At 38.6% G+C, this 14414-nt stretch overlaps 2 protein-coding genes across 7 annotated transcripts in view; both read right to left on the bottom strand.

Moving 5' to 3' along the window:
• LOC144005071 (parvalbumin alpha-like) overlaps nucleotides 1–14414 on the bottom strand; it is a 16236-nt gene continuing 1822 nt past the window's right edge. Inside the window, exons 1-5 of one of the 2 annotated variants that reach the window (XM_077502972.1) lie at nucleotides 4468–5200; nucleotides 4154–4220; nucleotides 2428–2560; nucleotides 1982–2091; nucleotides 1–399 (exon numbers count right to left, since the gene is read on the bottom strand). In XM_077502972.1, the coding sequence (XP_077359098.1) occupies nucleotides 374–399; nucleotides 1982–2091; nucleotides 2428–2560; nucleotides 4154–4214 (330 nt within the window). In that variant the 5' untranslated portion in view covers nucleotides 4215–4220; nucleotides 4468–5200 and the 3' untranslated portion in view covers nucleotides 1–373. Of the gene's footprint in view, nucleotides 400–1981; nucleotides 2092–2427; nucleotides 2561–4153; nucleotides 4221–4467; nucleotides 5201–14414 lie in introns of those variants that run through there. The other variant, XM_077502970.1, reaches the window with a different exon arrangement.
• On the bottom strand, nucleotides 6694–10942 carry LOC144005183 (parvalbumin, thymic-like). Of its 5 annotated transcripts, none has more exons than XM_077503183.1 (4): nucleotides 10291–10942; nucleotides 10081–10213; nucleotides 9890–9999; nucleotides 6694–7959 (listed from the first exon to the last, which is right to left on the bottom strand). In XM_077503183.1, exons 1-4 carry the CDS (start codon nucleotides 10349–10351, stop codon nucleotides 7931–7933), a joined length of 333 nt encoding a protein of 110 aa, XP_077359309.1. In that variant the 5' UTR covers nucleotides 10352–10942; the 3' UTR covers nucleotides 6694–7930. The 5 variants fall into 5 exon arrangements, with proteins under 5 accessions (XP_077359309.1, XP_077359312.1, XP_077359310.1 ...); XM_077503186.1 differs by lacking the exon at nucleotides 6694–7959 and adding an exon at nucleotides 7966–8334; XM_077503184.1 differs by lacking the exon at nucleotides 6694–7959 and adding an exon at nucleotides 7966–9573.

The raw sequence follows: 14414 nt of genomic DNA on the forward strand, positions 1-14414 counted from the left end.
TATTGTTTCCTCATCGTCCGTTTGCCATTCAAGTGCGCCAGCACTGATGTGACAGGAAGCAAAAGTCACAGTACAACGGCGACGTCAGAAGTATTTGAGAGAGAGAGAGAGAAAGAAAGAAAGGAAGACACGAACAAGCACACCACACACTTTAGTCAGCAGCTACATTCATCGTGGGCAGCGCAACCAACAGGGAGGCGGGGAGGCTTGATTTGGCTTCAGAGCTCAAAGGCCAAATGTAAAAAAAATAAAAATAAAAATTAAAAAAAAAATGGAGATGAAGGGAGAGAGTGAGAGGGAAGAAGAGAAGAGAATCTTGGCTCAAGTTGTTCCTTATGAGTAGTCAAGTAAGATGTTGGTCAGCTTTGTTGGTTTAGGACTTGACCAGAGCAAAAAACTCTGTAGAGAGAATGAGAAAGTTTTTTATTTTTTTTTTATTTTTTATTGATTTTTTTTTTCCTTTTTTTTTTAAGATTCGTCTTATCTTACATATTAGATTGATGGTCCTATAATAATAATAATAATAATAATAATAATAATAATAATATAATAAAATATTTCATTTCTAATGCACTTCCTATTTAGTAAATAAATCTCAAAGTAACAACACAGGCATCATTAAAAGCAAAAAAAACTGATAAAAGTAATAGACTGAACTCTTAAAATAATAATAGTAATAAATAATTGTCATTATTATAATAAATTAATTAATAATAATAATAATAATAATAATAATAATAATAATAATAATAATAAAAGCAATCGTAAATAGTCATGACAGCATAAAAAAAAAAAAAGTTGAACTCAAAATTTCAAGGCAACAACTTCGAAATATTTACGGGTGTCATGCAATTAAATTTTTTAATCATAATTAATCGCATGACTTCAATAGTTACCTCACAACTACGTGCACATTTTATATCTGTTCTAAATGTACAATAACATGTAAATTAAAACATTTTTTCTAATTTGTGGGAAAAAATATGTTAAACTAATAGAAATATGTCTGCATCTTTTAGTCATTGAAACTGTAATTTCATAATAATTCATAAAATTGAGTTAAAATTAAGAATGTGCTGTCCTGTAAAAAAAAGTGTGATCTTGATTTGTTTTGAAGTCATTTTTCTGCCACTAGATGGCATAATTGCATTTTGTAAGACGTTGACAGCCAGCTCAGTGCATTTTTCTTTTCATATTAAGAGCTATGTCTCTCTTAAAAAAATATATATATATATGTCTGCATCTTTTAGTCATTCAAACGGTCATTTCATAATGATTCATAAAATTGAGTTAAAATTAAAAACATTTGCTGTCCTGTAAAAAAAAAAAAAAAAAAAAAAAAGTGTGACCTTGATTTGTCTTGAGGTCATATTTCTGCCACTAGATGGCATAATTGCATTTGCAAGACGTTGAAGCCAGCTCAGTGCATTTTTCTTTTCATACGAAGAGCTATTTAATCTTTAACATAGGTTTCATACTCTTATTAACATAAAAGTGGGAAAAAAATGTTAAACTAATAGAAATATGTCTGCATCTTTTAGTCATTGAAACTGTAATTTCATAATAATTCATAAAATTGAGTTAAAATTAAGAATGTGCTGTACTGTAAAAAAAAAAAGAAAAAAGTGTGATCATGATTTGATTTTTCTGCCACTAGATGGCATAATTGCATTTGCAAGACGTTGAAGCCAGTTCAGTGCATTTTTCTTCTATCTAATATTTAGTTTGAAGTAACCTGTGAAATTCTGCACATTTTTTTTAAATTGTAAAATACAAATTCAATCCAGTCTCCACAAATATATGCATTATTATTACATTCATTTACAGCTAAATGTTGACGTGGTTGCGTCTTCTGCATTGTGACTGGAATTCCCCCAGTAAAAGCTTTCCAATTAAGGGATGGTCATTCATTAAAATTAACGCACTATTATGTGACATTGATTAATCGTCGTGTCGTTGAGTTGTTGTTCCATGTCCTCACCCTCAACTCCGATCTTGCCGTCGCCATCAGTGTCACCAGCCAACAGAAACGCCTTCGTCTCCTTGTCAGTCAGCGCTCTGGCACTAGCAGAGAAGTTCTGCAGGAAGAGCCTGCAAAAAAAGATGGTCAACGTCAGTGACGTCATTAGAATTTTTAGTTCGGTTTCATGTTGAGATGTACAAGGAGTCACGCTAATGCGAATCAGATGTTTTCTACGGTGGTAATAAAAAAAAAAAAAGTCTACACACCCCTTTGCAAAAAGGGGTGTGTAGACTTTTCATATCGACTTCGTCTTTTGCATGCCAGGCCGTTCAAACCCTCTCGGATGTTGCTCGGCGCTGACATCATTCCGATTTCAGACACATGATCCACGCACGACAAGATTCTGAGAAGTTGAAATCTTAGCCGAGACGTGTGGGGGGGTTATCGGAGGGGTTTTCGCCTACTTGAGCTCATCCTCCTCGATGTAGCCGCTCTTGTCCTGGTCAATGACAGCAAAAGCCTTCTTGATGTCTTCGCCGGACTTGCTGGCCAGACCGACCTTGGCGAAGAACTCCTTGTGCTTGAAGGAGTCGGCAGCTGCGCACGCACGCACGCACGCACGCACGCACGCACATATGCACGACGGACATTAGTCACATGTCATTGGCACCCTCGCTGCTCGACAGGTGCGCCATCATCGCCAACTGCATTCCATGTTGAAGTGTAACACGCAGCTGGGAATCAATGTGCAACATACATATTCTAATACTCCAATTACATGTATGGAATTTTCTATGCAGGGACGTATACCACACATATAATTGGGTGCACTGAAAGCAGTGGAGTTAAAAACTGTGGTCCACTTATGGACTTCTTTCATCCATTATCTGCCATTTAATATTTGCTGCAGTAATTTAGCAAAAATTGCTCAATTAAAATGTATGAATTAATTCATTTACTTGGACTATTTTAATCTCCTAAATAATGCATTTCAGAAAGAAAATACATAAATGTACACTTTTGCATGTAAATTGAGCCTTTGTTTATTTAGTTAATTAATTAATGGTTAATTAACATACAATTTTGCACGTTTAAAAATCTAAACACCCCTTACCCATTTATTTATTTAATAAATTATAAAATAAAAAAAAGTTAAATAATAACTTTAATACAATAATTTCAGGGTGTCTTGGTTAATTAATTAAATTTCAATAATTTAAAAAATCTAATAAAAATGAGAATAAATTATTTCATAGTTAAAATGAAATATTTTACATACAGATTGTCAATTAAATTTTTTTTATTTATTTTTTTGCCCACTACTGACACACACTCTAAAGAGATGCAACACAAAAATGAGATAATTTAAAAAGAATTTGAATATTAGGAGTAAGTTTCTATTACAACAGTTAATTGACTTTTTTATTTTATTATGCACGTAAGGAATCCAGGTCTACTGCGACTCTAGAATATGTTACGCTCGCCAATTCATTAGGCACAATGAGGCACAATAAAGCTGCATTTTTTATTTTATTTTATTTTTTAATTTGCCTTTTACAAAATACTTATGTTCATTTTGGAGCAAGAGCCCTCTCATGTTGCTAAAAAAAAAAAAAAAAAAAACCTTTTACAGTACCTCCAGCACACCACAGTCACCAAAAACTCACAAATTCCATTTTTAAAATTAAATGTACGTGTTTTTGGAATGTTGTCAACCCTGTCGTTTTGCGACTAATGTTTTCAGTGACATTACCAACAGCATTTTGTCTTTGTTCAATGGAGGCTGAAACAGTGTAGAGTTGCAGGATAACAAAATTACACTTGTCAATATTATGTGCGTCGTTGGATATTGTCAATCTTAACGTGTCCACTCTGTCATACTAACTGATGTGAAAAATTTTAAAAATTCCAAATATTTTTGTTAATTAGTACACAGTCAGCTAACCAAATCGTGTTCATTTGATGCTAACATTAGCCTATCAACAAGCTCACATATTGTTAGGTGCACATTACCTACAGCTATTTTGAAAAAAAAAAAAAAGTGGAAAAAAGTGCTATTCGCATTGTAAAAGCAGGATTTTTTATTTTTTTTTGTATTGGATCTCACTGTGCAAGTGTATTGAATCAAGTGTGAATATAATACGCAAATGAGTTACGTAAGACAAGTGAAGACTTGATCGTTATTTTTACCTTGGCAGGCAGCAAGGGCTGCAGTGATGTCAGAGTTACTCAGAATTCCGGTGAATGCCATCTTTAACTGCGGGAGCAAAGAGGACAAAATAAACAACATAGACAGGATGGACATGCAGATATGTTGCCTTGTAAATCACAATCGCATAACATAATAATATTCATGCAACAAGTTGAATATGAAATGTTCCTCGCAGGAAAGGTAGTCCAATCTTTCCATAGCAAAGCAGCCAAAAAATAATGTAAAAAATCCTATGGTTGGATGGTAGTCCTCGCATGTCTCATCACATCAGCTTGAAGCGGTTGAAACTCACCTCGAGGTTCGATCTGACTGAGGATTCACTGAGAAGAATCTGCTCACTGCAGTGGGGCCCGGCGGCCAAAGCGCCTCAACTTATATACCTGCGCGCCGCCGAAATCCGATGCATAGGCCGAGTAATAGACACGGCGTGCGGCGTGCTCGAAGCAGACGCTAAAAATGTGTCAAGTGGACAGAGCTGATCTATTTATACGTACGTTTAAATGAAGATGCTTAAATGGTAGGCCCACGTGGAGTGCGGAGGCCCGTGTTGAAAAGTGCTGGACGCCGCGCGGGGCTAATTATACACGCTGCTGATTGGGGTGAAACGCGCGCTCGGGCCGTGCCGTCTAACTTGACAGGAGAGCAGGGAAGATTTGAGGGGCGACTTCAGTTGGCGTCAGGCCGTCATGTCGACATATTTGACAGCTCGGCGGGGTTTGTTTGGTTATCGTGGCAACCGGCGCCTTCGTAAGTCAGGATTGTGTGAGGTCTTGTATCGGTGCATCGCAAGATTAGTTCTAATGTCAGCAAAGTATAGATAACTACGAGGGGATATTCCAGAGTAAATTTAAGTGCATGTACATGAAAACAGACTACAGTTTTATGAGGACTGTACTTGCAGAGCAGCAAATAATTAAGTTGGGTCTGTTTATTTACACCAGAATCACAGATAACATGTCTGCAATGAGTTTTGGGCCACGGTCTAATTTATGCGTACCTGCCTCTCCTCTCGCTCTCTCGAATAGATGGATGGATGATATCTATCTATCTATATGGATGGATGGATGGATGGATGGATGGATGTTGGATAGCTTGATGGAGGGATGGATGGATGGATGAATGAAATATTTTATGGATGGTCTGAAAATGGATGGATGGATGGATGGATGGATGTTGGATAGCTTGATGGAGGGATGGATGGATGGCTTGATGGATGGATGGATGGATGGCTTGATGGATGGCTTGATGGATGGATGAATGAAATATTTGATGGATGGTCTGAAAATGGATGGATGGATGGATGGATGGATGGTCTGAAAATGGATGGATGGATGGATGGATGGATGGATGGATGAATGAAATATTTGATGGATGGTCTGAAAATGGATGGATGGATGGATGGATGGATGTTGGATAGCTTGATGGAGGGATGGATGGATGGCTTGATGGATGGCTTGATGGATGGATGGATGGATGGATGGCTTGATGGATGGCTTGATGGATGGATGGATGGATGGATGGATGAATGAAATATTTGATGGATGGTCTGAAAATGGATGGATGGATGGATGGATGGATGGATGAAATACTTGATGGGTGGTCTGAAAATGGATGGATGGATGGAATCTATTGATCTGACTGGATGGATGGATGATGGATGGCTTGATGGATGGCTTGATGGATGGATGAATGGATGGCTTGATGGATGGCTTGATGGATGGATGGATGGATGATGAAATATTTGATGGATGGTCTGAAAATGGATGGATGGATGGATGGATGGATGGATGGATGTTGGATAGCTTGATGGAGGGATGGATGGATGGCTTGATGGATGGCTTGATGGATGGATGAATGGATGGCTTGATGGATGGCTTGATGGATGGATGGATGGATGATGAAATATTTGATGGATGGTCTGAAAATGGATAGATGGATGGATGGATGGATGGATGGATGGATGGTCTGAAAATGGATGGATGGATGGATGGATGGATGGATGGATGAATGAAATATTTGATGGATGGTCTGAAAATGGATGGATGGATGGATGGATGGATGTTGGATAGCTTGATGCAGGGATGGATGGATGGCTTGATGGATGGCTTGATGGATGGATGGATGGCTTGATGGATGGCTTGATGGATGGATGGATGGATGAATGAAATATTTGATGGATGGTCTGAAAATGGATGGATGGATGGATGGATGGATGGATGGAATCTATTGATCTGACTGGATGGATGGATGATGGATGGCTTGATGGATGGATGGATGATATCTATTGATTTGAATGGATGGATGGATGGATGGACGATGATGGATGGATGTATAAACGGTATCTATCTAACTGATATTTATTGATCTGAATGGATGGTTGGATGATGGATATTTATCTATCTGGATGGATGGATGATATCTAACTGGATAATGGATGGATGAATGGATGGATGATATCTATTGAGCTGAATGGATGGATGGATGGATGTCTATCTGGATGGATGGGTGACATCTATCGATCTGGAGGGTGGATGGATGGATGATCAATCAATCAATCTATCTGGATGGATTGATGGATGGATGGTAACTGCTTTTCTGGATGGATGTATGCTGGTGAATAATAGTTGGATGGACGGATAATATCTATTCATACTATCTGTAGACAGACAGACGGGCCGTTATGATTTCCTTGTACCCTAAATATTGAGCTATAAAGCACACGGCCATTGTGAGAGCAGAGGGACCGATTTCAACACTCCGATTCAGTCGTACAAACTAGTCCAGCACTTGATTCTTCAGACTTATAGCCCCGCCTCTTACGCCCATTCAGATCATTTCTCCTTATGGTGATGAAACTATTCGGGCGTCTATTTTGGGAAAGCGTGTCATCATCTCGGCATTTCAAGTCTGCATGTCAACGTGAAACGCCGGAATGCCTTCCGGCACCGCTTCGCTTCGACGCATGCATGCAGCTTGTTAAATGTTTAAAATACACCAAACTCCAATTCGAGGTCGTCGATGTCTTTACAATGTGAATTTGGCCGTGTTGAAAACGTAGCAACGGTCAAGCGAGGTCCCGTCACCTCGAACGACTCGGGCCTCAGATAGCGGAACTATTCCTGCGCCTCCTTCAATATCCGTGTTACGTTACAAATATCCTCACGGAGCAGCAATTAAAGTCCATCAATATCAGCGGGGATTATCCTCCTCCATTCCAAACCTCATATTTGAGTCAAACGTCCTTTAATAAATGCAGATTCTCAACACGTACGCCGAAAAACGACTTTACTTACTTCTATTCATTCCGTAATTGAACACTTTAGTGGCCTCATGTCCGCCATCTATTTACACTCGTGTGCTTGCAAGTGTGCCGTTTCGAAATAAACGCAAGCAAATGTACTGGCACAGAAAGCGGTCGCAGCTGGCCGGTTGGAGGCCGGGCCAGAATTCAGCGTTTCCTCGTCAAAGCCGTGCCAAATTGTTGCGCTCTCACCTGCACATCACGACGATTACTGTCAAATATGGATACTACGACGACGATGACGACGAGCAGAAAAAAAACAAATAATAATGACAGTGACATCTTTTTTGATAGACAAGTGCCTTTATTTAAAACTAGTATATGCAGAATGACACATAACAGAGAGGATCCATTTATTTGAAAACTTCACTTGGAAAGTTTTTCAACTAACAGTTAGTTAACATCCACCCTGAGATTATTAAGACAGTAAACCACGGAGACATAATTCTCATAATTATGAAGACTTGACCAGGGCAGAAAACTCTGAAATATAGAACAGAGAGGGAAAAGAAATTATCGTATCATCTTATTATGACAGGTTTCATTGGAGTTATATTAATTTAATTTATTACAATTCTTTTATTTTACGTTTGTTAAAACAAATTTTGAACATGTTTAAAATTTCCTTGTGACAAGAAAGACTGTTTGGAAAACATGTAAAGGGATACTTGACTCATATTTAGCCATTTTTGGCAGTCAAACATGAATATTTTGCCTATAATAAATGTGATATTTTCATTATTTTTCATGTTAGTACCTTTAAAAACACATTTTGCAACTTGCTGTCGACTGAAAATGACATCACAAGGGCTCAGGTAGCCAATCACAGCTCAGCTTGTGAATGTCACATGACCAAACCTAGAAAACAGGTACGTAAACTTTCGTTTTCAAGGATTTTTTTCCCACATAACTTTATTGAACAATTCTAAACAGATTACACAAACAAATTGTAGTAGTTGTTTTTTAAAGGTATTTGTTCAATAAAGCATTTAAAAAAAAAAAAAAAAACTTAAGGCATTTTGCCTTTACAGCTGTTATTCCCGGTCCGCCATTTTGGCCCCCGATCCGCCATTTTGGCTCCCCATCCGCCATATAGCCCACAGTGCTTTCCCCATCCACTATTTATGCTGCATTCGAGGATGGTCGGAAGTCGGAAAAATCCGAGTTGTAACTTCCCTGTTCCGACTTTAAAGCATTCGAGGCGAAAGTAATCAACCAAAATGGCGGATAGTGATAAATTGTTTTTTATTTTGGTCCTCAAAACTCAATTTGACCTCCAGAAAACTAACCTTTTTGTTTAAGTAGTTGACTGTATAATTTCATGCAGGGAGATAGCGGCAATACTGTCACGTACGTTGCATTAAGTGAAGTTATGTCAAATATTTATGAATGAAGAAAGCTATCTAGTTTTATACTCGAGTAAATTGTGTTTTGTCATTCAGAGTGACATCAAATTGTAGTCCGCCGGTGAAGTCGGGGTCCTTTTTGTCTTCCGACTTCGCAAGTGGAATTTCCGGGTTCATGGGGGCGTTCCCGTACACACTTCCTGGTTTGAACTCGGAAAAGTCCGACTTCCGACCATCCTCGAATGCAGCATTAGCCTTTAGCTAATGCTAGCACTTCTGCACTTGTGGAAGTATCTTTGGCTTTTTCGCACATGAGTCTCCCCCTCTTCTTTTCCATAATGGTAAGTACAGCATCTTATTTTTTTTTTTTAATGTGTTTTATATTGTTTTTGCAAATTATTTTGATGTAAATCTTGACTTTAATGGGGAAATTCGACTTAAGCCGAAATTCGGGTTACATCGCTAGCATAGGAACGGAACTCCGACCATAACTCAAGGACTGCCCGTAGTCAACAAAATATTATCATCTTACTGTTAACTCATTTGCTCCCAATAACGTGTAAATGTGTTTTTTTTAATGTTTTAAGTGTCCCAAAGACGTATTTATACGTTTTTGTTTTTGTTTTTATGCTAGAGCACACAGAAGGCTTTGATGCAGCCTCTCAGCTGCAAAGAACGGTTGCAGAAATGGTAGTTATTACACAAACGGCCAGCAGGTGGCAGCAGAGCAAAGGAGATCAACCAGGGCCATCTAAAAAAAAAAAAGCTAAATTACTTACAATTTTAAATAGATTTGTGAAAACTGATGAAACTTAGCTCTCTTCTAATGCTAATTGCTGCAAAACGGAAACAGATTTTCTTTCTGATGAAAGAAGAGACTTTAATCTTTCTTTTGATAGGTTCCATGTTTTTATAGCAATCGAACACAATATTCTGTGGGCCTTGCAAAATCAGTCAAAATTCAGTAAAACAGGCGGGAGCGAACGGGATTGCGAAATGTGAAAATGGCGGCGAGTGAATGAGTTAAAAATGGATCAATGAGTCAAGTATCCCTTTGAAGAAACTACCTTCCCATCCAATCTTGCCATCGCCGTCAGAGTCTCCTTCTAGTAGGAAGGCTCTGGTCTCAGCAGCCGTCAGCGTCCTGGCTCCTTTGGAGAAGTTCTGCAGGAAGAGTCTTCATAACGAGATGATCAATGCTAACCGCAATCGATATTAGAAGCCCAACTCAAGTCGGGAGATCGACGATGAACTCAACTGTAACTCATCCTGCTCGATGAAGCCACTTTTGTCCTGGTCCAAGATGTTGAAGACCCTCTCGATCTCTGTTGGAGTCTTTTTGGATAATCCCACAGCTTTGAAAAACAGCTTTGGGTTAAAAGAATCCTTTGCTGGGAGAAGAAGAAAAAAAACAAACACTAATAAAGATTCAAATCTTGTCAAAAAAAAGAAAGTGAAAAGTTGGTACCTTTACACGCGTTAATAGCAGAGGTAATGTCCGAGACGGCGAGGACGTCGGTGATGGCCATGATGATGGAGATTGTTGTGTTTGAGGTGGCAGCCGCCGCGGTTTGATGTACGGGAAGAAACGACGACGAATAGGTTTCACCCCCACCACGCCGGGTGTCACAAACCACCAGCGTCCTTCTGGCCGCTGTCACCCGCAGCTGACCACTTCAGACGTAATTAACGCTAACGGGCTGGCGAACCAACAAGATGGAAGTCATGGCGGAGGTGGGAAGTCGGTCACGTTCAAAAAGGTGCAAGTCAGTTTTTCGACGTCTGAGACGTTTTCCAAACTGTTCTCTAATGGCCACGAATGCGACTGGAGAGGACAATCAAGCAAGAATTACAATTGGCGACACGTACAGCACCGACTAAGGTTATGATAGTTAACGAAAATTAACAAAATAAAACAACATTGAAAAAAAATAGATAAAAAGATGAGTGCTTTTAAAAACAAAACTATGGTAATTGAAGCTACATTTTTTTCATTTAAAAAACTATAATTCTAAGGAAAATGTATTTTAAAAAATGAACACACCTGTTCTGAAAACATACTCAAACTAATCAAAATTGAATTTTGTTAACGAAGTAAAATAAAAACAAGAGTGCTTAAAAAAAAAAAAAAAAAAAGATAACTACAGTTTTCATTTATAAAACTAAATAGAATTAAAATGAATACGTCCTTCATTTTCACCTTTGCTAATTAAAAAATATTTTGTAAAATAAAATTTTGCACTTTCAAAAAAGTGTAAACTATCCTTTTCTAAAATCTTACTCAAACTAATCAAAACTAAAAAAAAAATGTTCATGAAATAATAGAAATGAAATGAAATAATAGAAAAAAAAAACAACAAAAAACCCAACAAAAACAAAAACGCAGACAGAGAGGTTTTGTTTTGTTTTTTTAACGACCATGTATAGTATAGCTTTTTTTTTTTTTTTTGTTAAACGATCATGTACAGTAAATTGTTTTGTTAAAAAAAAAAAAACATGTAAAAGTCGTTTTTTATTTAGTCATTTTTTTAAACGATCATGTACAGTAAGGCGTTTTTTGTTTTTTTGTTTTTTTTAGTAGTATGCAGATTGTACCCCGTCTACTGCCCGAAGCCAGCTGGGATAGGCTCCAGCACCCCTGCGACCCTTGTGAGGAAGAAGCGCTTAAGAAAATGGATGGATGGATATATTAACAGCTCACGAACAAGTCAATCCTCTCCCCACCCTGAATGTAGTTACTCAAGTCATCCACAGGAGGGGAATATTGCATCGTATCTCAGTTGCTTCTCCGTTTTGCTCTAAACTTTCACAACAACTTTGATTGAACACCCACACGGACGATTCTTCTTTTTTGTTGAACTATATTTCCTTGGCGTCTTTAATGGTGCGCGTCTTATAACGGTACGCTTATTGTTTTATCACATTACTGAAAGAAACGAGCCGAAACCCAGATATATTGACCTGAAACGTCACCCTTCCCGCGAGTGCGCCATCTTCTGGGGCCATTTGGTACTGCATCCAAAGCCACTCATTTACACGTGGAGGACTTTTTTTTTTTTTTTTCCCCCCCAAACTAAAACTGGTTCTCAAACTAGGGTCCACAAACTGTAAATTTTTAATTTTTCTTAGAACAAAAGGTGTATTCTTATGGAAAACGTCGCTTTTTTTCTTTTTTTTGTCAAACTCTACATGCTCCACCTACTTCCTTGTCCAGTGTGGGCTTCCTCTACTCCGCCTACATGCTGGCTCTATTCTGATCAAAGCTACTATGGCCATCTGCTGGCAACTACATCTCATTACAATTATTTGTTTTCAGCTCAATACTTGCGGGACACTTCCATGAAGTTCTCCTACGTCTAGTACATTAAATAAAAATAAAAGTAATAATAATTCGTGGACGGCAATGAATGAGTTAATGTGAAACTCAATGTGAAAAATGAGAGAAATATGTTGTGTTCAAAACAAATATCTTTGGCTTAAGTCTGCTAGCTTAATGCTAACTCATAATTGGAATCACCATAGTTGAGCTAACAAATAGCAGTTTATACACCAGTGTACTCTTTGAACACAAATGCTGCAGCGACACAAAGACAGTAATACCCAGAGACATATATTCTTTATCCTCAGCGAAGAGTGACTAATATTACAAAAAATTCATATTAAGCAGTATACATATATAAGTAACACAAGATGAAGTACTTAACCTTTAGTGGATAGCACTGTGACCTACTGGTTAGCACATCTGTCAACTGGAGTGAGGTTCAGGGTTCGAATCCCTAGTGGTTAGCACATCTGTCACATGGCCTGAGATTCAGGGTTCGAGTCCCTACTGGTTAGCACATCTGCCTGTCTGAGGTCTCAGGGTTCGAACCATGAGCATATCTGCCAAATGGTCTGAGGTTCAGGGTTCAAATCCCGACTGGTTAGCACATCTTCCACAAGGTCAAAGGGTCACGATTCTAATCTCAGTTTGCATGTTCACTCATTCTTATGTGAGTTTTCCGAAACGTGCACGATAGGAAGATCAAAATTTATGTAGGTGTGACTATAATAATATATAGCGGACGTTATGGCGTCACACAGGCAGCACGTGAGGCCCTCTGGCTCGGTCACACGGTGACGCGAGCGCCGTTTCCTCAGGATGAGCCCACGGTGAGACCTGCGACAGGCCGAGGAGCGCAGCGACGACAAAAACATCCTCTGCAACCCCCCCACGGCCTTGTGCCTTTCCTTACTAACGCGCTTGTTTTCAGGAAGACCGGGCTTCCTGTGTGATGGACGAGAGGCGGGAAAAAGGGGGATGGGCGTGTTATGAAGCGATGTGAATGAGTTTGTGGTTGCGCAGTATTCAGATGGATTAAAGACGAGACACTTGCTCAATAAGGAGTAATTCACGGCACAGGTCATTTGGAGACTTTGTGTTGGGAGTCATCAGCATGTCGTGGGAACAAGCACAGGTATGAACGCTTGGTTAGTGATGCTGCGGAGAAACTGTGGAGGTTCATGTGCGTTTACTGCAGAGGTGGGCAAACTTTTGAAATCAGCCAATCCGACGACTGTCTTTTTTCCAATTTATTTATTCTTTTTTCCTTGCCTGGTTCGGGGTATTTCAGTCAGTGGATGTGAATAATAAAATAATATATAACCATTTTGTGATCAAGGGCTACATAAATAAACTTTACTATTTATAAAAACATTACTTTTTGTTATAAACTATATCTGGCCATGACCCAAATTTATTTTCCTTTTTACAAGGTAATTTTTAAATGTAGTTTGTCTTGTGAGAAATGTCTTGATGATCTGAAACATGTGAAAAATTCGTGTTTTTTAATTTTTTTAATTTGTTTTGAAATTATTTTTTATATCTTTTTTTATCGTATTTATTTTAGCATTTTATTTACTGGCTTTTATTTTTACATTTGGTTTTATAAGATTTCATGTGTATGATAGTATGTATGCGGATCTCAATGTGCAGCACTTTGGAAACGCTTGTTTATAAAATGTGCTATAGAAATAAAGTGGATTGGTTAAATAACCAAAAACACAAGTCAGGAGAGGAGCAAATTGTTTTTCATGGCACAGTATAGAATCTATAGTGCAGGCGGGTAATAATTAGTCTTCCATGCAGCCAGTCAGACTGAAACCAAATGTGTCTCACTCATCCGTGTGACATTTGGACGCAAGACGCTGTGGAGCTATATCAGATTCTGAGCAACCGAGACGGGACCCATCCATCATGTGAAAATAGAATGTGAACCGCAACGAGAACAAGCCGTATCATGAAGAAACAGAAATACTGCGGGGACAAGCTCTCACTGTGAATTCTTGCTTTCATTGCAGAATCTTTTACTTCCATGGCCCCGTTGCGAACTTCTGACAACAACATCCTGATGCTGTTTGGGTGTGTCAAGCAAGAACTCCAGCATCAGTGATTTTGTTGCCAGAGGGGGGACACGATCAACCCGGTCTGAGAGGTGGGACGGTCACAACCGGGAAGCTTGGAAAACATTACCGTTATGCATTTGTATTTATTATTTATTTAATTCCAGATGTCAAATCCAGGTCCAGAAAGTAAAAAACCTGCCACAGTTT

The sequence above is a fragment of the Festucalex cinctus genome, chromosome 17, assembly GCF_051991245.1.
Source record: "Festucalex cinctus isolate MCC-2025b chromosome 17, RoL_Fcin_1.0, whole genome shotgun sequence".
In the NCBI taxonomy this organism is placed as follows: Eukaryota; Metazoa; Chordata; class Actinopteri; order Syngnathiformes; family Syngnathidae; genus Festucalex; species Festucalex cinctus.